The 25,641-nt window shown below is 40.2% G+C and overlaps 1 protein-coding gene across 3 annotated transcripts; it reads left to right on the top strand.

Annotated features, from left to right (window-relative positions):
* ZFX (zinc finger protein X-linked) lies at nt 1-25,641 on the top strand. 3 transcript variants are annotated; one of them, XM_065401199.1, is made up of 8 exons: nt 1-58; nt 5,587-5,675; nt 6,206-6,769; nt 16,751-16,900; nt 17,113-17,256; nt 17,353-17,487; nt 22,065-22,205; nt 24,190-25,641. In XM_065401199.1, exons 2-8 carry the CDS (start codon nt 5,615-5,617, stop codon nt 25,374-25,376), a joined length of 2,382 nt encoding a protein of 793 aa, XP_065257271.1. In that variant the 5' UTR covers nt 1-58; nt 5,587-5,614; the 3' UTR covers nt 25,377-25,641. The 3 variants fall into 3 exon arrangements, with proteins under 3 accessions (XP_065257271.1, XP_065257280.1, XP_065257289.1); XM_065401208.1 differs by lacking the exon at nt 1-58 and adding an exon at nt 1,016-1,234; XM_065401217.1 differs by lacking the exons at nt 1-58; nt 5,587-5,675; nt 6,206-6,769; nt 16,751-16,900 and having other exon boundaries at nt 17,181-17,260.

Below are 25,641 nucleotides of genomic sequence, written 5' to 3'. Positions count from 1 at the left end.
CCAGTCGCGCTGCGAGAGGCCGCCCCGAGCCGAGCGCCGCCGCCCGCCACCCCGCACGGTAAGCAGCGCGGGCCGGGCCTTCTTCTCCCCGTGCCCGCAGCAGGCCGCGGCGCGGCGCCGCAGTGCAGGCCCGGAGGAGGCCGCAGCTAGGCCGCGCCAGGGCTCCGGCAGGAGCGGGCCGCAGGGCCGCGAGCCGGGCTCTCGCAGCGCGACTGGGTGCGGCGCAGCCGGGGCCGCGCCGTGTGGGGAGCGGGGTCTGGGCCGGGCCGGGCCGGGCGGCGGTGGGGCCAGGCCCCGAGCTCGGCCGAGAGGGGCTCGCAGAGCCTGTGGAGGAGGAGACAAGATGGCGGCGGGGCACAGAGGCTGCGAGAGGCGGGGGCTGGGCGCCGGCCGCCATCTTGAATTAATCGCTCGTCCCAGTAGCCAGGCTTCCCCTCGTGCGGGCCGGGCCAGCGAGGGCGGCCCCAGCCACGCTCCTCGGCCGCTGCCTCCCCCCCCCCTCCCCGGGGCTGTGTGACAGGGGTTGGCGCTGTCCGCCCCCGGCGGCTTCCCGGGCCCCTGCAGCGCCAGGGCCGCCAGCAATGCGCCCCGCACTGCGGAGAGAGGAGGGCGCCCGCCCTACCGCCACCACCCTCGGGAGGGGGCAGGGCAGGGCGCGCCGCGCTGCAGCCCGACACACACCCCTCCCCCCTGGCGGTGCCTTGAGCGCGGCAACGCTGAGTTGTTGTGAGCCCCGAGCGGGGTCCCCTCGACACCGCTCCCTGCCTAGCCAGGGGGCTCTGCGGGCGAAGGGGAGCCCGGGAAAGGGTCCCCTCGCTGGGAAGAATGGCTGCCTGCCTATGGGGAGCAGTGAGTTCTCCCCCAGCCCCGGCTGGAGAGCCCCCTTCACTGAAGAGTTTCAGAGAGATACTTGGGGCTAAATATTTCCCCGATTTAGGCTTTATTAAAATCAGCACAGACTCAGTCTGACCCAAAACATCCCCGTCACCCTCTTTTCTTAATCCAGAGGAAACATCCTTTTGCCCAGTGTCTGCAAATCCAACATCCAGCACTGACTTAGTGCATGAGAGTGAAAATGAGTTTGGAGCCTGGCTGTAGGCCACAGGGAAACTATGCTGGTTTTACTGCCCAAACTGAGGGAGATGCAGAAAAAGAAACAAGCAGCTAATCGTATTTGGAACATTTTTCATGGTTTTAGGACTTATTTGTGAAGTTGAGCCCTTGCTTTATAAAGGTGTAATTTTGAACATGATTTTTCCTTTGTGTGTGTGTGTGTGTGTGTGTGTGCTACATTCTCAATGATCAAGTCAGGCAGGGGAACCTGGTTTCAACACAGTAATAAGTTGCTTGTAGGCTAAGGCATTGGACTGCTCAGGGCTTTAACCCAATTATGAGGACACAGTTAGATCCCGTCTACACTACTTTTAAAACTGTGATGTGACCAGATCAGGGAAAAATCTTGTAATTGGTTCTCCTGACTCAGTTATACTTCTGATGTAGATGGGGGTCTTTCACTGGGGATGGGAGGTAGGGAATTTTGCTGATTGCTCTTCACCAGTGGAAGTGGGGTCAGGATTTTGTTGTGCTTTTTAAAAATTTGGTACGGGGATGAGGGAGATTTTGCTCTGTATATTGGTATCTTTATGGGAATGGAGGTGGGTGAATGATTTTTGTATGTTTTCATCTGTAAGGATGGAGAAATGATTTTGCTGTATCTTAGGGTTTGTCTACACTTAAAACACTAGTGGCACCCCTGCAGCTGCACTGCTGTAGTGCTTCAGTGTAGATACTACCTATGCTGACAGGACATATCTCCCATCCATGTAGATAATCCACCTGAGAGGCAGTAGCTAGGTTGATGGAAGAATTTTACATGTGAATTTAAGGTCAGCTTAACTATGCTGCTCAGGCATGTGGATTTTTCACACCCCTGAACAAGGTAGTTGTGCTGACCTAATTTTGTAGTATACACCAGGCCTTAGTCTTCCCCCTCTTGCTTCCTTTGGAAGGGGGTTGGGTAATGGAATTTGCATGTTTCAATGGCATATTACAATCTCACTCTCTCCTGCACATGTTCTTTCTCCATTCATTGTTTTCTTGAATGATTGTATTTAAGGTCAGAGTTATGGGGAAAGATGTAAATAACATCTTGGGAAATGAAGCATTTTCTTTTGTAGGGTATTTTTATTGAATTGCTAGCATTTTAATATCATTTGTATTCCAAATATATTTTTTCTTACCTGTCCTCATATCAGAAATTTGCCTTGATTTTCATTTGTCCAAATAAAGTTATATTGCTTATCTAAGCAGATATTATAAGCATCCTGTTAGAGCTGTCTTTATAGTTTAGCTTTACAGACTAAACTATGCAATATTTAAGGTCATACTTATTCTAAAGCCACATGAAACTGACTTAGTTCCTGATCCTTCAGTTGGATCTGACAGTGCAGGCGGATCAGTATACCTGCAAAGAGGCTCTTTGAAGCCATTGGGGTTCCACATGGGTGCAGAGGTCTCTGCATGGATCTAGTTGTAGGATTGGGGTCTTAAAGTGTATTGAGGCAAATCTTATTTATTCCAGTAGAGGCTAGTTTAAAAAAAAAAATTATAAAACTTCTATGTTGTACAAGTTACAAGTGGTAGAAAGTCTATCCTTGATTCACCACACTAAATCTTAAAAATCCACTTGCTTGGAAAGCTTTCTCAGATGACTGAAATCAACATTTGCGGAATGTAAGCCTTTCCTTTGCAGAATTTCTGATCTCAATGGTTGAGCATGAACAGAGTCAAACAAATAAAGTACTGTCTTCCTGAATTTGCAGATGGACAGCTCTAGCACCCCTACTGTTGTTGGTATCTTTACTAAGTTGCATCAGGGTGAGAACTGACCAGAGACTTGTCAGTTTTTACTGCTGCTACTCAGAATCTGTGGGCAGCCTTGAATAATGATGAGAATCAGGTCAATTTCACACTTTTGGAACTTAGAACAGTAGTAGAGAAAAGCAATAGAGTTATTCCTAGGGGAGAAGGACCCAAAAGGAGAAGCTGAGTAATGGAGACCTCCCTGTGCAGTAGCCAGAAATTTGAGGGAAAGATAGGATAACAGATGGATAACATCCATCACAGGAGCAAGGAGGCCATGGCATGGGAGTGGGGAATAGAGAGCGTGAATGCTTCTTCCAGCAGCCAGTGGGAATTGGGGCTTCAAAGTCATCAGACTCTAACTTATCAAAGGTTAATATATATGATAAGATGGAGCCATTAAGTAGGATCCAGAAATAGTACTTCTACTTGGCATTGCTTGGGGACAGAGCAGGTCACTCCATTTTTTTTGCTCAGTTTTTTCTAGCAGGTTTAGTTCTTGCTACTAGGTATCTGATACATTTACAAGTCCTGTGTGTGTGCATGAATGAGGGGGATGCATAGAGGGGTATGTTAGAGAGGGTAAGTTAGAAAAGAGAAATAAATGACTGGGGGTGTAGTATGAGAAAATATATAGGTAAGACAGCAGAGAACATAATGTAGGGAAATATCGAGAGATACGAATGGGTGGAGGAAGAGAGAAGGAAAAGAAGCAACTATAAGAAGGCACCACAGGAAAACATACTATTATAGGAAATAAATTCTTAATAGACCTGAACTTGTTCAATTACTAAAGCTGAACAGATTTGGGACTGGTGATTAATACTTGAATAAATGATTGTCTTAGAATACCTGGGGTGCTAGAGTTCTTGCTTTTCTACGATAACAAAAGTTGACAAATCTGTGATCTTTCCCAGATCCAAAGCTAAAAAAAGTTTCTTCCTAATGAGTATTTGGGGTCCTAGATCTGTGGAGGGATCTGCTTGGGCAGACCCTTACATCAGTACAGAGTGCCACTGACATAATATCTTGACATTCAAAATGGCCTGATTGATCTCAACAGAACTCCATAACAATCTGTCAGTGCAGATCCCTTTTCAAGATCGGGGAGCCTTGGACTACAGTCCTCCACAGTTTGTCAGTGCAGATCCTTTTTCAGAATCTAGGGTCGTTCAACTGGACTTCTCCAAGTAACAAAGGAGTCCATGAAAAAAAGTATATTTTTTACATCGGACTGCAGCTGCTGTTCTCATAGTTTAATTTCTGGCTACATTCCCTCTCCCCCCCCCAACTTGTTTACATTATTTTTCTCAACAGGAGGATTTGTTAGCTGGGAGTAGCAGAGGATTAGGTTGTGCAACGATGGGGTTGGAATATATTTGCTTCTGGCTGGGGGGGGGTGTTTGGGAATGTTTGTTTGTTTGTTTATCAAATAAAGAAACTCCCCCATGCAAAAACTTAATTAATATAAAGGAAAGATGGAGAATGAAAACAAATTGTTGAAGTTTTCAGTTAAGGTTTCCACAAAAATCTTAACTCTTTATATTGGGCTCATGCATTGTAATAAGGCATTATGATGATAGTGGGGGTTCCTGCCCATAATTGGCAAAAGTATTTGGAGGGAGGAAAACCACATGCCTTCCACCTACTGACATAATTCTTCTTATTGGAAGAAATCTTCAAGGAGATTCTGTCGCCTCTTCCTGGTCTTACACATCAAATCCCCCTAGCTTGGATTAAGTTCAAGGGACTAGTCCAGACTGGTTTGCTCAACCCTAATTCTAATGCATATATGCAAGGGGGCAGAATTAAGATTAGAGGGGTAAATTGTAATGAGAATTTCTTAACCTTTTAGTATTTAGATTTTTTGGGAGGTAGAGTGATTTAAGATCTAATCAGTTACTATTCATCAAATAAGTTTTGATGTTGTATCAAACTATAGAGAGTAGATAGAATTTTAAATTTGATAATGTTTGAGACCAGATGGTATTTTTAGTCTAAAAGCAAATGGGTGATGCTTCTCCAGGGAGCCTCTGCATAATCTCACTCATGAGATTCAAAGTGCCTGTGACATGGGGGTCTGGAACCTTGTGGCAATGACCATTTGGGACCCCGAGGGAGGCATGAGATGCAGGCCCTAGCTGCCTTAGTTCCTTTCTGGCTGCCAAAGGCTGTGAACATAAGCGACCCCAGAGCAGTGTCCATTTCTGATTCTATTAGACATCTACCTTTACTCACCTTGAGTAATTTTGTAATCATTATTAATTTGAGAACTCCTCAGCCCATCATCCATCTGGGTTGTACTGTTTACCAGTCTCTCATGAGTGGAAATTTGCAGAGGTTTCTCTCTTTGGGGAATATCTGTATGTATTCACTTTCTCTGCCCATCTTCCTCAGAGTTTTCTATACCTCCTTGAAATATGAGGTTCAGGAAAAATGAACTGAGGTGTTTAGGGGTCATCTACCCTTTGTTCAAGCCCTGAATGTTCAGTCACATGAGATGCTTTTGAGAGTCCCAAAGGGTATGGCTTTCCAGAGATTTAGGAACCGTACAGGCACCTTGAGTGAAAATCTTGGCCATACTGAAGTCAAGGGGCATTTTGCCTTTGACCTCAATGGGGCTAGGATTTCACTTCTTGAATAAGAGTTGGAGATATGCATAGGGAACTCTCAGAGAACTACAGTTACTGGGCAAGTAACCTTTCTGTTCTTTATTTTTCTCAGGCACTGTGACTGATGAGAATTAAAGGCCATGGATGAAGATGGACTTGAACTGCAGCCACATGAGCCAAATGCGTTTTTTGACCCAACAGGTCTGACAGGAGATAAAGCATATGAGGCCCTTCATGTTAAACATAAAATAGATTATAACCAGTCAGTTGTCGTTACTGAATGAGGCTGGGCTGTTTTATTATTATTTTTGGACTGAATGCTGCACTTGTGATTTTATTTTTAGTTCAGAACAATGTAACTAAAATGTACTGGCTACAGGATACTCTGAAAGGAGAAGTGTTTGGGGGTTATGGCAGAAGCTCAAAAATGGCTGACCTTATCCATAAAAAAAATTATGGTCTCTTTTAGTTGAATGCTAGAAAACTGGTCTATGTTAATTTGTCAAAGAAATGTCAGTGGCTAATAAGAAAGTAACAATTTTCTAGTGCTTTTTCAACTGCCCTGTCTCTCTCTAAATAGATATGGTCAAAGATACCAGAATGTTTGTGGTAGATAGATACGTTGTTTATAATCTGAAGACAAATTGTAATAATTTACAGCCCATAAATATCAGCCATGTTCCTTGAATTACTGTGGATGTTTTAAACATTGGTTTAATTATATTTTTCAGGATCAGATGCAGCACATATGGATGGAGATCAGATTGTTGTGGAAGTGCAAGAAACAGTATTTGTTTCAGATGTGGTGGACTCAGACATAACTGTGCATAACTTTGTTCCTGATGATCCAGATTCTGTAGTCATCCAAGATGTCATTGAGGATGTTGTTATTGAGGATGTTCAGTGCTCAGATATCATGGAAGAGGCAGATGTGTCTGAAACTGTCATTATTCCTGAACAAGTACTGGGCACAGAGGTAGCTGATGAGGTTTCTTTATCACACTGCACTGTTCCAGATGATGTTTTAGCTTCTGACATAACAGCAGCAGCATTGTCTATACCAGAACATGTACTGGCAAGTGAATCAATGCATGTACCTGAAGTTGGGCATGTGGAACACGTGGTTCATGATAATGTTGTAGAAGCAGAAATTGTCACCGATAGTCTGGGAGAAGATGTAGTTTCTGAAGAAGTGTTGGTAGCAGACTGTGCCTCAGAAGCAGTGATCGATGCCAATGGAATCCCCGTGCAGCACCAAGATAAGGGCAACTGTGAAGATTACCTTATGATTTCCTGTAAGTTTATGGGGAAAGCAGTAAAAGATAGAGTGAATGACATTGGCTGGGGTGCTGTTCAAAAATTTTTGTTCCTTTTAAATAATGCCAGAGAGAGAGAGTTTTCTGAAATAGTTATAAAAACAAAGTCTCATAAATATGCATGAATATTTTCAGTTATAATTGTGTTCCTGCTGAGGTGGTTTATGAAGCTAATATAGATAAAGTAGTTTTTCCAGCTATCTGATTATTAAAATAAGCCTTTTAAAATAAAATACTCATGTATTAGTTTACAGAACAATATTTTATATGAATAGTTTCTGTAACAAAGGTGTAAAATGCCATTTGCTTAATAACAACTATAGGAAATAAACCTGGCATTGCTCCAGTATATGTTGCAAAATCACTAAGAAAGCAAAAGAATGGTTTCACATAAGTGGAAGAGGGACAGCCACAGAACTGTTCTATTTTTCTGCAGTTTGAAAAATGTCTTGCATCTGAAATATTATCCTTAATGTTTTTGCTAAGCTCCTCTTTTAGATATATAAATACATGTAGCAATAACTTTTTTTCTTTTCTATTAGAATATGTTTTTTCTCTTGAATAAACTGACCATGTGAAGGCACACAATTAGCAAAAAGGACAGCCACTATTGCACATAATTGGGAAGCTACCTTGAACTCAAGATTTTGGTTTTTGAATTTTTTTAAGCCCCTTTATACCAGTAGAATGGTATATTAGAATTGCAATATTGAAACGTGTGAGAGTGTGTGTGTGTGTGTGTGTGTGTGTGTGTGTGTGAGTGAGTGAGTGTGTGAGAGTGAGTGTGTGTGAGGGAGGGAGGGAGAGAAGGAGGGAAAAGGGACACCACCAAATCATAAAGTTAATTCCCCTGTGGGAAATAACCCTTTGCTCAAACTAACACTGATTTGAATGGTGTAATCTGATTAACATTCTTGGGTCCTATATAATTTATGAAAGTAATGCCATTAAACGGGTTTTTATCATAGAATCATTGAAATAAAACAGACATATTGTATCATTTAGCCCATTTACGTTGATCCTTGCAGGATTATTTGTTTTGTCTAGATTTTAATGACTCAGATAATGGAACTTAACTGACTTAATATATTGATTCTTGCTTCATTTCCAGTACAGGTTCTTTGACTAGTTGTTCTTTGAATATTTATTTTTTTAATGGAATTTTAGTTTGTTTTGGCTTAACTATAATATCATCTTCCGCACTTATGGATTTGCATAATTCTTCTCCTTGCCTCCATGATCACTTGATTTCTTAATTCCCTAACATTTGACTTCCTAGTGTCGAATATCCTTGTGTAGCTGTGTTTTAAATCAATATGGAGATCAAATTAATGGTCCCTAGCTAAGAAACCATCCTTTTGTACTTCTTAACTGTAGAGAGTAATTGATTGAAAACATGAGAGAGCCTCATCATGTTTAACCGAACCAAGGTTTTTTATTCTTAGGGCTGGTCTACACTAACCCCCCCACTTCGGACTAAGGTACGCAAATTCAGCTACGTTAATAACGTAGCTGAATTCGAAGTACCTTAGTCCGAAGTTACCGCGGTCCAGACGCGGCAGGAAGGCTCCCCCGTCGATGCTGCGTACTCCGCTCGCCGAGCTGGAGTACCAGCGTCGAAGGCGAGCACTTCCGGGATCGATCCGGGGCACTTCCGGGATCGATCCGGGATCGATTTATCGCGTCTTAACCAGACACGATAAATCGAACTCAGAAAACCGATTGCTTACATCCGGACCCGGATGTAAGTGAAGACGTACCCTTAGTCAGTTACTTCTGCTTGGTAAGAAGTAGATCCAGCGTGGTTCCTCCACTGACTTGATTCTTTACTTTCATTGCTATTAAATGCTAATGTGTTTTTAAATATTTTTGTAATATATTTGGCCCTTCTAGCTCAGGTACTTAAGTAAATTTAGTATTTTATATTCATCTTTTGTTGTAAAGTGTATCTATTGTTTTCCTTTATATTTTGAATTGAAAGTACATTCTAGAATTTGAGTTAAATGAAAGTTTCTTCCATTACCTTCTACTGTGTTTAAAGCCTGCCTAACAAGTTCTACTGGTTTTGAAGTCAGGAGATTAGTACTCCCTCTTGTTGAGTGGAGATTGTCTAATCTGAATAGTCACTTCATTATAGAAAAAAAAATCAAATGATTTTTAAGTTCAAAGCTCTCCTCTTTACATCTGCAGTGTATGTCTTTCTTGGTCTTCAGGCTCAATCTTCTTCCTTCTTCAGTTGCACTTGGAACAGATGGCTCTCAGAGAAGATCACCAACATCAGTCTCACCTTTGATTTTTCCCCCCAAATCCCTGAAATCATCCTTGATTCTATCACAACTTTTTTCAGTTACGTTTATCTAAATTAATCATTTTGGGCAAATGGGTGAGTAGAATTTTGCGAGGTTGACTTAATCTAAGGTACCTGCATCATAGTATCTAAATGTTGCCAGTTTCCATGTATACTACAATACATCGACATTTTCCTGTTTTCTTAGGAATACTTTTGACCTTTGTATTATGCTCTGTCACTTGAGAGGCAGAATATTACTCTGATCACTTTATATGGGTCACAAGTTATCTGTCCCATATTCTTCAATGGAATTCCTAGGTAAGATCACTTGCCACCTTCTTTCTGTCTGTTGGTTCCCTTTCATTGCTTTTCCTTTGCTGGATAGGCTACTCTTTGTACCTGGCTTCTTCTCAATCTGATCATCATCTCATTATTCAAGATTGGTTTAGCTGTTGCTCAGGTGAGAATGGTTGAATGAGTGTCTAACAATTGAATGGCTCCACACATGCGTTTCTTATTCCTTCTTCCTGTTTATGGATTGAACCTGCATTTTCCTTTCTGATGGTACCTGTCTTAGTGATCTCCTTTCTGTGAGACTTTCCTTCAGCAAATTTATCTACTGTTTGAATCATCCCATTACAAATGAAATCTCTCATGTATATGAGACTGCCTTGATTTCCTTGGTATGCATTCCATTTCCAAGATAATGCTTCTTACCACTAGTGATACCCTCTTTTTGTGTAGATATTCTGTCTTTGATTGCCCTCAGAAACTCAGTTGTTTGATCTGAACTGGGTCCTGGCTATTTATACCTAACTCAACTCTGCCTTTGGATCCCTAAGCAGAGAATGAAAACCACTACCAGCTGTTAAGCAGCATGGGAAAGGATTCCAAGGGTTTTGATAAACCACACTTTTCCTTTTATCCATGCCAGAAAAAGTCATTTAAGGAGGACTCTTGATATATCTTGGCCAAAAGGGGACAGATTATGGACAGACACACATCAACCCGACTCCTCTAGCCATAGACCAAAATTATGATTTGGAAAGCCATTTCTCCCTACATGGAAATGTAGCATTTTAGTAAAATGTTAAAAAATGGCCATAGACAGAAAGATGTTGAGTTTATCAGGGAGGACAGTACCTTAGAGCTGGACATCCAACTGACATTAAGGTTTCTACATTTCTGATTTTACTCAGTTCGTCAAAGCAGGAGACATGCAATTAGCTTTTGTGGCTGAACAGGGGCAATAGAAACAGCTCCATCAGAAGAGAAGTTGTGCTGGATGTTCTAAGTATATTTTGTGCAATAAGAATGGTAAAATATAAATAATCAATATAGGAAATCTGAAGAGATGAAGGCTAACCTAGGAAACTTTGTATTGGTCCAGTATTCCGCAAATCTAGGAAATTATATGATGTCAACAGATACAGCAGGCACATTACATTCACATCCTAATCAGGCCTAGAGTAAGAAATATTTGATTCATGTACCAGAACCAACATTTTCAGTACAGGACTTTTTCAGAACCAAGGGTATTCACAAAGATGGTAACAGTGATTGTATAATTACTTAGGTTTAGAAGGGGCACATTCTTCCCCATCCCCCTGGATGATATTTTTATAAGGTCAAGAGCAATGGACCTAGTCAACAGAACCATAATCCGTATGACTTCAGTATTGAAGAATCATGGTTTTGTAGCAGATATAAAAAATGTTTTTGTTTTACAGGCTGTCTTCATCAACAACCTGGGAGTACAGAGCTATTTTTTCTTGAGGAGGTTCTTAAAGGTGCAAGACATAATAGTTTTTTCCCTCTCAAAAGTAACATTTGCTGTCAGACCCTATTTAACCGTTCTAATGGTACTGTGCATAACTGTCCTGGCCAAGAATGTTTATGAGATCACTGCGTGTTGATCATAAGGTGGAAGACATTAGGGTACATTGGTAAGAGTAATATTCAAGAGCTTAGTTTTTACTGTGCTGGGTAGACAGGAGCCAAATTATGGGAATTGGAGCTACTTTGCTGTAGAGCCCACCAAGACCGACTAATGACAGATATCAGTCTTGAGTCCTGGGAAATTTATCTATGATAGATTTCTGTTTCTTGGGATTGTAGGAAGTTCGCAGTGTCATCTTACCATTACAGAAATGTCAGGATGGCCTGGCATTGTGTTGGACACCATCATAACAGTGTTCTGTGTGGAAAAGAAAGTGGGCACAAGATATACTAGACTACATCAGGAAGTAAAATTGCCATTTCAGTGTACAGAAAGTCTAGCTTTTCAGTTGCAATACAAATAAACAGTGTACATGTACAGATTGAGCGAAAGGTCAGTCTGGGAAATACAGCCTGTTTAGGAACCTACTGGAGTATAAACATTATGGAAGAATGCAACAACCTTTTGCGTTAAGGAAATACTAAACTAAGCAAGTTGTTCTAGAAGCTGGCAAACAACTTATCCTAAGTATTTTGTCTGTTACCTGTGATAGTGAGAATCTTTGGCAATGTAAGTACAGAACTCATGTTGTTCTTATTGTTCCAGACTGGCTCCAGAGACCTGGGGCCAGATTCTTGGTGAAATTGATGTAAATGTGGAGTTATTTTTTTGGATTCAAGGACTGGATTGATGTGGTATTTATTGATGAGTATGTAGATGTAAAAGGATGGCACTTGAATTGTGCCCAATTTGTATATTTTTGGAGTAGAGAAATGTAAGAAGATTATACCATTTGGTCTTTCCAGGGTCACATTTTGACATAGTTTGTGGTGCAATTTGTTCATCTATAAGAATTTTTCATTTTAGATTTAATGTTTGGTGGGAGGCAAATGCTGTAGTAGTATGATGATGATGGGCGATCACTTGTTACCGAGTCTGAGCATCTTCCATGGGCGTTATGGTTCTTCCAGTGGCTAATAAGACCAATCCTTGAACCACATGTTCTATTTGAATGAGGACAGATGTTTTCAGACTCAGCAGGAGGCTGTTGACCATGACTGGAGACCAGTCTCTCCTTCCTCCTGCGCCTCTTGTCCTCTTCGGCTTGTTGGTGAGCAAGTTCAAAATGCAGGGGACCATCACGTAGGACTTCACTCCATTTTAAGCGATCCCGGGCAAGTGTCTCCCAAGTATCAATGTCAATATTACATTTTTTTAGGTTGTCCTTCAGCAAGTCCTTATAAAGCTTCCGTTGTCCACCCACGTTACGGTAGTAGTATAGTAGACAATTAACAGATTAATTCAATGTTATTAATATATAAGCTATATTTTGTTTTTCCTTGTACTGCTCTTAGTCATTCCTTTATTATCTCTTGGTCTTACTGTTATTCCTCCAAATGGAGACTATCTAGATATGCTTTAGATTAGGGGTTCTTAAGATTTTTCATGTTGTGGACTACAGTAACAGATTCTTTGATGGACCACTTCTACCTTTGCGCACAATTGTGCAGTCCACCTTCCTCTTCCATTTGTGATCACGTAAAATCACTGTAGCAACTATAGCAATTGCATACATAGAAAAGTAACATTAGAAAAGTGTATTTTTTGCCATTTTTTAGAGTAAATTTAGCAACTGGAAATGAGAAAAGAGCCAGCGTCATGTGATCATGAGCTCTCTGAAGACCACCAGCAAGTGAGCATGCATTCTTTGAGAAATTAAGTTAACAGATAGGAACACATTTTCCTTTTTTACTTCCAGGAGGGAGAATATAAGAAAATGGCAGCATCCTGTGTTTGGCGCATTCATGGGTAAGACAGGTGTGGGGTAGTACCCATGGATAGGTCATGTATTTGAATTAAAAATTCAAGCATCTAAGAGGCTTCACATTTTAAACATTGACCAGGTTGATGTTTGTAAACCTCATTTTCTCTAACTGAGGTTGAGAAGCTTGAAAAATACAGAAAAATGCGTGGAAAGTGTTCATTTAAAAAAAAAAAATTCACTATGTAACCAAAATAACATTTTTAGACTGCACCCTAAAATAAGTACACCTCTACCCCGATATAATGCGACCCAATATAACACGAATTCTGATATAACGCGGTAAAGTAGTGCTCCGGGGGGGGGGGCGGGGGGGGGGGCGGGGCTGCGCACTCCGGCGGTTCAAAGCAAGTTTGATATAACGCGGTTTCACATAGAATGCGGTAAGATTTTTTGGCTCCTGAGGACAGCGTTATATCGAGGTAGAGGTGTAATTACAAGGATGATACCAAAGCCCAAATAAACCAGTATAGATAGATGCTTCAGTGTGGCAGGCACACTACATGTCTAGATCACTAATCAACCACCCAGCTGCACTGTGGATAGCAGACAATGGCCAGCAGCTGCAGCCAAACTATACTTCAGTGGAAACATGCTTTATATAGAGAGCCAATTGGAGAGGGAAATGGTGTTATTCCTGCTGGGATATATTTTGTTTCCCCCTTGTTTCCATCTCACCTTCTGATTTCCTTTTCCTTCTTTCCTTGTTATCTCTGATCTTGTCTTCTCTTTTACTCTTTTCTCATCCTTTCTTCCCAACTTTTCTCCTATTGAATTTACTGCACTATTTATCATATTTTCTACTCTTCCTCTAATCTGCCAAGCACTGCTAGCATGTTAATGCTGCAAACTCTCCCAGAAATATGTGTGGGAATTTTTCCTCCAAGGGGAAAATGTGGTCCTATATTTCTACACATACTCACATTTTAAAAGTTTGGCATGTTTTTGTTTTGTTTTGTTTCTTAAATAGGATTATTAAAGGATACTTTTATTAAATAGGAGTCATATCTGAGGTTTATATATAATGTGAAGGGGAGTCGGGAAACGAACTAATTATAATTTTGTACATTGAAATATGCACCAATTGCCTTAAAATTGCATTTTTCACAAAGATTACTCTCTAGCGTAGGAAGACCTTATCCATTATCTGGAGGAGAAGGAACTGAGTTTCTGATTCATAAGCCAGAAACCTTCTATACATTATTTAAAAAAAAAAAAAAAACCCACCAGACTCTACAATTAGAAGTTAATTGTTTTAAAAAAGAAAACCAAAAACAATCCCTGCCTAACATAGTATTCTGGGCTCTAGAACCTTCAGTTATTTTTTTCCTTGTTAAGGACTTGTTCCTGCATCCATTTAAGTCAGTGGCAAATTTCCCATTGACTTCAGTGGTGCAGTATCAAGCCCTATTGATGAGAGAGCACTATCTAGATGGACAGTGCTGATAGTCAATCCAGAAGGGAGTAATTAAATCCTACAGAAGGAACAAAACAAAAAGTATACTTGAGGAATGATGATAATACATTTCCCCCCCATGCCAGAATTTTATTTATAGTTGGGGTCTCGTGTATTCCAAGGAATTTTTTATAAAAGTACATCCAGGTAGCTGAGAACACCTCCTGTAAGGTTGCATTTTCAAAGTGATCTGTAATAACATATCACCATAATGTCTTGCCTTTTTTCTCCGTTTAAAAGGTTCTGAGTTTCATTACAGCTATGTTAACAAGGACATTCTCTTGATCTAGGATCTTGTTCCTAAAGGCATTTCAGATAATACTCTTGGTTTTCTGGGACTTTGGAAGCAATGTATTATGCAGTGTTCATTCATCATTCACTTGAAAAAATAGTGTTTGGTGCATTCCTGCTGCCATTTCTAGTGATGGGACTAGTAGATTAAAGAACATTTTAAATATTTTGTGATGTAATATAATGCATAATATTCTCTGCAAATAGTGATAGCTACTAATTTACATTCCTTGTTGAGAAATGTTATGCATGTGTAAATGTATGTATAGTACGGATGAGAGACAGAATACATCGATTGTATGTGGTATAAAGGTTTTATGTTGACATAATTGCACAATAATAACAACAATACCTAGTCTTGTATAGCGCTTTGCATCAGTAGATCTCAAAGCACTTTACAAAGGAGGTCAGCATGATGCTCGGGCTGGCTGCATTGTTCATGAGTGGCATAACCATGATTGACTAATGCAGATCATTCCAGATGAGCCAATAAGATTTTTATACCATGACATCATGTACTCTGTATATGCCACATGTTACAGAAAGCTATTAGAAAATTTTTAGCGTTTTAAAAGATTTTATTGGTACTGTTTTGCATTTCTTTTCCTCTAAAATTTGTGCCTTTTGTTACCATGATTCCAAACTATACATGACTTTGAAGGAGCCATAAAAACCTCAAAAAGAGACTTAAAGTATTTATTGTACATAATGCCATATATTTTAAGTCCAGGACTTTGGACTCTGCCAGTGCTAGAAGAAAATGCTGGATCCTGTTGGAAATGGGAAATCCCTGTAGGGTTGTGAGATAGTGGACTTTGTGAGCCTGTGGAAATTAATATTTTGGGATAAAAGGCCACATTTGGGCAAAGAAATATTTTCTTATGGTATGTGTTTTAAAAAGATGTCAGATTTCTGAAGCTGCTTATGAGGTTGCCGTGTTAGAAGCACTAGCAGTACTAGTGGCTTAGTGGGCAGAGAGCAGGTGAGCCAGTTAAAAACTGCGTGGAAAATAAATTTATCACATGAATGTGGGTATATGTGTGTGAACTATATTTTCATTCTGCTGCTTGGAGGAAGTCCATTGAGGAGCAGCAATGGAACAGGCACAGTCTTCCTTTAAGAGATTGTTTTGCAATGAATTCAAAATAATAGTGGGGAATGGATATAGAACTGTAATACTCCATACAATTTAAATTTCTTTCTGTAGGGAAGTTGACAGGAATTAATGGAATCAGAATTTGTCAGTGTTGGAGTGGCAATTCATTAGTTTGAAACTGAACTTGGTCCCTTTTTTATGAGCAAGCAGGGTCTGGGATTGCTTAAAATGCTGCTTCTTGGTTAGTGGGAAAAGACAGACCTACTGTTTTAATGTAGTTAATCCCCTTTCTAGCCAACTAAAGGAGCAGTATTAATAGGCTTAGAAGGGAGCTAGGTCCAGTTCTCAACTGAAGGGACGTCTGTAATATGTGGCCTTATGGGAGAGGTGAGAGGAGTAAAGGACAGCTCTTGACAGGAAGGGAGTTAATAGCTTGTTGGATGTGTGTGTGGAGGGGAGAAAGTCGTTAAAAATTGAAGAAGTGTATGAAGCCTGGGCTGTAGAATAAGTACTAGTATGCTGTTTTCCCCCCTCTTACTGCAGTTTGCTATTTTGGGATATTTCCTGATGGTTGTCATTCATCTTCTCTTTGCTCCAAATTGTAGTACTGGTTCTCTATATTAGTGGTCAAGGAAGGGCAACCTAGAGAAGTTGTGAAGCACTTTTGTATTCTTCACTGTGGCTGTTTCCTTTCTCTTACTGCCTTCATCACCAATATATTTTGGCTAGCTTGGGTTGAAATAGGGCATAAAGGGCTGCCCTTGTTTCATCAAGTAATGCAAGAATGCTGCTGCCTTTTTTTCTAATAGAGTGATGCAGCATATCACTTTTATCTTATCTAGATGATGAAAATCTTGTGTCTTGGATTTGCTTCCGTCTCTCTCTTTTTTTTTTTTTTTTTTTTTTTTAGGAATCTTAAGCAATTCTTTGTGTGGCTGCTTCCAATCCAGTGTCAAACCAGTAAATTTATTTTCATTTTTAACCATTTTAAAACTGAAATGATATCCTCTCTCATTTGCAGCTGTTTGTATAGATTGTGTGATCATATCATAATTTGCCTTTGTAGTGGATGATACTGGGAAGATAGAACATGAAGGTTCTGCTGAAATTACCATGGAAGCAGATTCAGAAAGTGATCCGTGTAAAGTGGACAGCATTTGTCCAGAAGTCATCAAAGTATATATCTTCAAAGCTGATCCTGGAGAAGATGATTTAGGTAAATCAGCATGGTCATTTTAGAATATTCTAACTTGATTCCTGAAATCCTGTATACTCTGAGACTATGGTTTTTCTCAAATCATTTGTGAAGAGCCATGGATTCTAAATGTTAAAGAATATAAACATTTTTTATATTATTTTTCAGTTTAGAATGTAATTTGGTAGAAATGTACTTTAAAAAAACACTTTTATTCTGGTCTTCTTAATTAGGAGGCACAGTAGACATTGTGGAGAGTGAATCTGAGAATGATCATGGAGTGGGACTACTTGATCAAAACAGCAGTGTTCGTATTCCAAGGGAAAAAATGGTTTACATGACTGTAAATGATTCTCAGCATGAAGATGAAGATTTAAGTAAGTAGGTGGCCTTTTTTGGGGGACAGGGTTTTTATTTTCAATTATGTGAAATTATTATTAATGCTGTTTATTCTTAATTTCTTTTTCTGTTAGATGTTGCAGAACTTGCTGATGAGGTTTATATGGAAGTGATTGTAGGGGAAGAAGATGCAGCAGTGGCCCATGAACAGCAAATTGATGACACTGAAATTAAAACTTTTATGCCCATAGCTTGGGCAGCAGCTTATGGTAGGTCATGTACAAGCACTTCTTCAAGACTGGGATTGGTGGTAGCAAAATATCTGCAAAAGCATTTACAATCAGAATGTCATGGCATTGTGTGTCCTACAGTTCCAAAATGCTGTCACCCATACATCTCTAAACAGATTCCTGAAAAGAAAGATGAAAATTTTAAAGCAAGCCTCTCTTTGTTTCCATTTTAACAGGCATTTCCTTCATATAAATAATGTAGAAGGAGGTACAGCAAGAAGTACACAGTCTTCCAGCTGAAAAATTGTATCTTGAGTACCTCTGGCCTTCACAGTTTTGGTGTACAATAAAGGCTGGCTTGGATATAGAGAGAGGAATATTTTTGTCAAAAGTGACAACTGCAGGATTCATGTAAATCTTAGCTGAGAAGCAACATGTGACTTTATTTTGGGGTGCCTGGATGAGTGCATAAATATATAGTCTGGTACTTGGAAAATGAAATACTTTTAAAAAGCAAGCAGGAAGGGGACACTGTTACTGTAATTTCCATTTAAATAATTCTTGGGTAGAACTCAGAGGAGTTCTCCAATATTTCAGAATTGTTGTTCTTGATTATTGGTATCTGGGCACTAATTGAGATCTGAACTGACTTTTCTCCTTGTTGAAGTAGATCATTTATGTATTTATATTATAGAAGCACTCAGGTACCTCATCAAGATGGGGACCCTGTATGCTAAGTGCTGTCCAAACACATAGTAAGAGACAGTCCTTGCCCCAAAGAGTTTACAGTATACTTTTAAATAAATTGCAACAAGTGATGTAACAAACTAAAGAATGAAGGAGGAAGGATAAAGGCAACAGTGATAGGAACACATGGCTAAGTAGCTGTGAGTCATTTAAAAAAAAAAAAAAATCCCTTCTGTATACCTACCTGTCCTTTATTAGTTGAAAGTTTCACGTAGTCCTCCCAGTTGAAGTGAATGTTGAGGAGGGATTTGAAGAACAACAGGGTAATGACTGTACAATCGAGGCTGGCATTATTAGCAACCTGGAAGAGATGAGGTGAGAGGTAACACAGTAAGATAGAACAGTGTTTCCCAAACTGGGACGCCGCTTGTATAGGGAAAGCCCCTGTCGGGCTGGGCCGCTTTGTTTACCTGCCGCGTCCGCAGGTTCGGCTGATCGCGGCTCGCATTGGCTGCGGTTTGCTGCTCCAGGCCAATGGGAGCTGCTGGAAGCGGAGGCCAATACGTTCCTTGGCCCGCGCCGCTTCCAGCAGCTCCCATTGGCCTGGAGAAGCGAACCGTGGCCAGTGGGAGCCGCGATTGACCAGACCTGCGGACGCGGCAGGTAAACAAACCGGCCCAGCCCGAGAGGGGCTTTCCCTACACAAGCGGCATCCCAAGTTTGGGAAACACTGAGATAGAAGAACGGATAAGTGGGTAGGGGCAGCGTACTGAAGGGCCTTAAAAGATGAGGAGAAGAAAATTGAATTTCTGATGGGAAAGGGATGCCAGTGGATGTACTCAAAAGAGGAGGAGCAATATGGGCAGAATCTTAACTCCTATGTGGATGGACTTGAGTGGACTGAAGTGGATTTTCCAGGATAGAGAAGGAGGAGATAGATGATTAGGGCTTGGATGAGAGTGTTAGTTGTGCAGACAGAGAAAATTCTAGATCTTAAAAATGTTTTTGAGGAAGAAGCAGCAAGATTTGAATATATTTTGGATGTGTGGAGCTAGAGAGAGAGTGGAATAAAAGTTGACATCTCGATTACAGATCTAAGTGACATGGAACATGGTGGTGGTGTCAGTAATGTCAGAGAAAAGGGGCAATGAAATGCTGAGGAAATGATTGGAAAAGATGAAGAGAACCAGGAGAAGATGGTGACATGAAAGGCAAGGAGAACAAATATGTCAAGAAGGAGAACGTTTGTTAAAAAGAGCTGAGAGATCAATGAGGGTGAGCGTGGAGTTGAGACCTTAGATTTGGCCATGAAGAATTCATACGAGATCTCAGTGAGTGCAGTTTCAAGGGGGATCCAGAATGGAGTTTGAAGAACTCAAATCAACAGTTGTAGACAGCACATTCAGTGAGTTTTAAAAATGAAGGAAAAAAGGGAGGACAGTAGTCAGAAAGAGAGGTGATACGTCTAAAATGGAGATTTTTTTAGGACGTGGGAAACAGTAGTGTGCTTGTATTGTCAGGATGTGGGATTTGATGGGAGAGGTGAGAAAAGGGGAGCAGAAGTCGTGGCCTGGAAGGCCTGGGTTTCACTGGGGCAGGTTGAAGAGGGCTTAGAGGAGATCAGATGAGAAACCTCAAAGTCAGTGACAGGTTCAAAGGAGGAAAGAGTGATGGAGGTAATGTTACTGGGGAGATTTAAAAAAAAAATCACATTTTATTATTTTTCTGCTGCAATGTGGCAGAATTCAGTGGCTCTACTACTTTCCATTCTAGAAAGTAGGGAAAACAGGTTCCTGTATTTGAGAACATTTAGGTCCAATTTTGTCATGTCCTAATCTGTAAGGACCCTTGTGTACATAGCTCAGTTATGTTTTATTGTTGTCAGATGTGAAATTGGTTCTCACTTCTAAAATCATCTGTCCCCTGCCACACAGACTCTTCAGCCCTTTTTCTGGCTTTCCTCAGCTGATACATGAAGTTCAGAATCCTCAGGTTGTGCACAAGTTCGCTCCTGCCTGCATTTTTTTCTCTCATTCATTCCTAAAAACCCACTTCAACTCTTTACTTTTATCTAGCTGCTTCCTTTGTCCTCTTCCCAGTCTTGTCTTCACACCTTCTTATATGCTACCTCTTCCACCTTGAACTGCCTCCCTCTCCTGGAGCATAAAGAGACCACTCTTCGTGAGACCACTCCTTAAAGCTTACATATTCCACAAAATCTTATCAATGTTAAACAACCAACAAAAGATGTGTTGTTAAATAAAAAACAAATCTTAATTATTTCACTTGTAGTTAAACCCATTATCTGGTGTGTTATATGTCATTCTGGTACTGTTTGTATATTTAGAATGTAAGCTCCTTGGGGCATGGGTGGTATCCTCCTCTTTGTTTTACAGAGTGTTGAGTGTATTGTTCACTCTCGTTAAAATTACCGTATATACTCGATCATAAGCCGGTTCGTTTATAAGCCAACCCCCCCAAGATGGATAAGTAAAAATGGAAAATTTTTATAACCCATTCATAAGCGGACTCTATAATTCAAGGGTCAGCAAACTTTGGCTCTCGGGCCATCAGGATAAGCCGTTGGGGGGCCGAGATGGTTTGTTTACCTCGAGTGTCCGCAGGCATGGAGGTAAACCTAAGTAAACAAAGTGTCTTGGCGTGCCAGCTGCTTACCCTGACGGGCCGGGACAGCAACTGGTGGGGAAATTTATTTGGGGGGGGAGAAGCTGGGAGTCAGGGGAGTAACCCCTGTGACCACCCCCCACATGACCCCACCCCTAGCCCAGGACCCCCACACTCTCCCCATCCTATCCCTTCCCACCTTATCTGGGTAGGGCCAGGGGAGGATGTCTCTGACCTGGTTGGAGCTGTTCCGGCGGGCTGGGCCGGGTGGCGCGGCCGCAGCATGTTCCGGCGGGCTGGCCCGGGCAGTGCAGCTGCAGCTTGCTATGGGGGGCGAGGCTGGGCTGCGCGGCTGCAGCTTGCCAGCCCCGGAGCTGCAGCTGCTTCTGAGGCTGGGGGGAGAGCAGCGTGGCCAGAAGCGGAGAGACTCTGGCCCTGCCTCTTCCCTTCTGTCTCTGCTGGCTGTGCTGCCTTTTCTTGCTCCCTCTGTTGGGGGGACGGGCTGTGTCCCACCTCTCCCTCTCTATACCCGTTCATAAGCCGACCCCCTCCTCTGGTGCTTCCCTTTTTTATTAAAAAAAATTCGGCTTATGAACGAGTATCTACAGTAATTTGTACAAAGTTAAATATCCAGATTTGCGTAGAGTGTGAGTTATGTATATTCATGTTGTTCTAGTTCTTATTAAAGTCTCTGGCACATTCAGCAATGACTCCCAAATTAAAGGTCCAACCCTGCAAATCCTCTGCATGTGGAACTTTCATTATCTTCAAGTCAAGTCAGTTGGCTTGAACAGAATGGGCATTCACACACAGAGGTCTTACAGGATTGAACCCTAATGGAATAATGGACATCAGGTATAAAACGTGTGACTTGCACATGTTCCCTGAGATTAGAAATTCTTTGTACAGAATTACTAACCAGAAATGTATGGGAAAATCTTTTCTTAAAATGCAATATTGAGATTAGAAAGAGAGAAACCTTTTTGTGAAATGGACTTCTGTTTTCTTCTGTAAACTACATTGGATTTGAATCCAGATCCTTCCCCTTACAAATCCAGTACCTGCACCATTCAGTTTATACTCAGTTATAAAGTTGTTTTAGTCCTAGATTTTGTCGTATACTGAGAAGAGTGCTTGTGGATCAATTAATTTTAATGGCCTTTTGGTTTAACATTACCATAGTTTAGCTAAAAGTTATCAAGTTAAAAGGTTCTCTTGCCTATTTTTCATTTATCATTATAGTTTCTATAGTCCAAATAAATTTTAGAGTAACTATGGTAGGTAATTTTAATCTATTTTATTAGGTAATAATACTGATGGGATTGAAAGTCGGAATGGCACCGCAAGTGCTCTCTTGCACATAGATGAGTCTACTGGACTTGGGAGACTAGCTAAACAAAAACCAAAGAAAAGGAGGAGACCTGAATCCAGGCAGTACCAAACAGGTGAGTACTTAGATGCTTAGGTAATTTAGTGATAGGGCCATAAAAGTACCTTGATAGAGACATATAGATGCTCATATACAAATGTGCATTTCCACTGAGGACTTGAAGAAACAATGTTCTCTAGAGAAAATATGGTTACTTTGCTTCTCGGATTTGTTGGCAAGATGTTCAGCTCACACACCCAACTTGTATTTTCTTTTTAAAATTCTGAAATAAAAATGTTAGGAAAACTTAACATCACAGCTTCAAATGGAAGTGAATCCTTTTCAGACAGAACAAAAGCAATATTGTGGCAAAAAGTTAAATTCTTATACATTTAATTTGTTAAACAAATCTGAATTGACTAGCATATATAGCCTTTTTCAAAAACTGATCTTGGCCAAATAAAATATTGCTGTAAATGGTACTTTTCTAAAAAGCTGGTTGTCTTTTTTGTATATACAATAAACTGAATAAAGTTAGTTATGGCAGTTAATTTAACAAGTAACTAAAGAAGTTTGAGTATCATAAGTTACTTTATCTGGTATAAATTCTATACATGTTCTCTCATGTCTCTTAAATTTACTATAATTATGAAGTAAGTTGCCCTAATGGTTTTTCCAGAATCTTTACTTGAAACCATAAGAGCAGCTGCATGGTATTGACAGTAGTAGGCTTCTACCTTCACTGAATTACTTATTTTTCTAATGAAGTAAAAAGAGCACCTCTCCATTTATTTAGGTGTTCTTGACTTAAAATACAAATATCAAAAATTCCTTTCCATTGTAACTAAGCTGCAGCAGTTCTATTTCATGTAGCCCCCACATAGCAGACCAGGCGAATTAGAGGTTGAAATAATCCTTCCTTTTGCACCACCAATTACCCTGTTAATTCTCCCTTATTTGGGGGAAAATGTGCTTCACAGAGTTCCCAGAAGGTAATCAAATTCAGGCTAATTTGGATAAAGATGAGGGAATGAGTTCCAAAGCTGAGGAGCCCTTACATAAAATGTTCTCCCATTGACCCACTCCCATTCATACCAAGAGGAGTCCAGCTTGAACATTTCTCCTGCTTGTAACCATGACATATGGCATGAAGAGGGAGGTAGTCTCTCAGATACGTAGGTCTTAGGCTATTTAGTGCAGATCATGTGGCACCAATGTAATCTGCTCACAGGGTGATGTTCCGCTTAACAAGTGAGCTGATGAGTTTTGTACCAACTTCAGTCTCAGAGTGGTTTTAATGTGTAAACCTATGTAGATTTCATTATAGTAGTATAATCTTGAGAAGAAAAAGACATGGATGACACATGTAAGTTCTGCTTCCGAAAGAAATGATTGCTAACTTCTTGCCATTCGTACATGAAAAAATCCATCCTGTCCACTGCTGCTATCTGATCTCATAGCAAACAGAATGTACAATATATTACAGAAATTATATTGCATAGGAGTGTTTGGTATGAATGGACTTTATTCATTTTGTTAAAAAGTATAACTTTGAAATCTGGAATGTTATGGGGAGCATAAATAGTTTGCTGTGTGAGGTTGTGTCATTGGTTCATAGAAGTTGTCCTTTAATATACATTTTCCATTTTTTATTAAAACGTATCGATTCTGATTAAAGACAATGTTGAGAGACTGTTGAAGGACCTGTAATCACTGACATGTTAACTTATTCCTTATTGAGTTTCTACAAATTTCTTTCATGTAGTCTGTGTGACATTGATTCATTGGTTGTAAAGATGCCCTTCTCTCTGTATGTCTCATACTTGACAGTAGTGCCAAATATAGAAGTTTTGAGTCTGCACTTGTTAGTGTTGGGAAATTCTGACTATCAGTGCTATAGGATTAGTGCAGAATAGTGGTTAAAGTGAACTTAATAACATTAATGGAAGTAACTAATTTGGATTTATTTAACAGTACTACTTATTGTTACATAATATTGATTAAATTATTTGAAGTAGAATGTTTGACGGTCAATTTCATGATACTTTGTTTATTTTCAGCAATAATCATTGGCCCTGATGGCCATCCTTTGACTGTCTACCCTTGCATGATTTGTGGAAAGAAGTTTAAATCCAGAGGTTTCTTGAAAAGGCACATGAAAAACCATCCAGAGCACCTTCTTACTAAGAAGAAATACAGATGCACGGACTGTGATTACACTACCAATAAAAAAATAAGTTTACATAACCACCTGGAGAGTCACAAGCTGACTAACAAAACAGAAAAGCTTATTGAATGCGATGAGTGTGGGAAAAGCTTCTCTCATGCAGGAGCTTTATTTACTCACAAGATGGTGCATAGGGACAAAGGAGCCAACAAAATGCATAAGTGCAAATTCTGTGATTATGAGACAGCGGAACAAGGGTTACTGAGTCGTCATCTTCTGGCTGTCCACAGCAAGAACTTCCCTCATATTTGTGTAGAGTGTGGCAAAGGATTTCGTCATCCATCAGAGCTCAAGAAGCACATGCGAATCCATACTGGTGAAAAGCCATATGAGTGCCAGTATTGTGATTACAGGTCTGCTGACTCTTCTAATTTGAAAACTCATGTAAAGACTAAACATAGTAAGGAAATGCCATTCAAGTGTGATATTTGTTTTCAGACTTTTTCAGATACCAAAGAGCTGCAGCAGCATATACTTATGCATCAAGAAAGCAAAACACATCAGTGTTTGCATTGTGACCACAAGAGCTCAAACTCAAGTGATTTGAAACGGCATATAATTTCAGTCCATACAAAGGATTACCCTCACAAGTGTGATATGTGTGATAAAGGCTTTCATAGGCCTTCAGAACTGAAAAAACATGTGGCAGCCCACAAGGGTAAAAAATTGCACCAGTGCAGACATTGTGACTTTAAGATTGCAGATCCATTTATTCTAAGCCGCCACATTCTCTCAGTTCACACAAAGGATCTTCCATTCAGGTGTAAGAGATGTAGAAAAGGGTTTAGGCAACAAAATGAGCTAAAAAAACACATGAAAACACACAGTGGCAGGAAAGTTTATCAATGTGAGTACTGTGAGTATAGCACTACAGATGCCTCAGGCTTCAAACGGCATGTTATTTCTATTCATACAAAAGACTACCCTCACCGTTGCGAATACTGCAAGAAAGGTTTCCGAAGGCCTTCAGAGAAGAACCAGCACATTATGCGGCATCATAAAGATATTGGGCTGCCTTAAAGTCTCTTTTACAGACTTATGGCTTGGAGTTGTAAAGGATATTGCTTTTCAGGCAGTCAGCTTATTTTAAAGCCAATCACCTGCGATCACAAAAAAAATAAATAAAAAAATACTGTGCATTTGATTTATTGCTGTATACAAATAGGATTATTGCTTCTAGTTGACTTTTATACATTTTGTTCAATAGCGTGTTCTGAATTCTATTCAGTTTGTTTAATAAATGAGGAAAAGATGGCAACAATAAAGTTGCATTTAATAAAGTAAA

The sequence above is a fragment of the Emys orbicularis genome, chromosome 1 (genome assembly GCF_028017835.1).
Source record: "Emys orbicularis isolate rEmyOrb1 chromosome 1, rEmyOrb1.hap1, whole genome shotgun sequence".
NCBI classification, from domain to species: domain Eukaryota; kingdom Metazoa; phylum Chordata; order Testudines; family Emydidae; genus Emys; species Emys orbicularis.
Note: the sequence above shows the minus strand (reverse complement) of the source record. Positions and strands in the feature narration are given on the sequence as shown.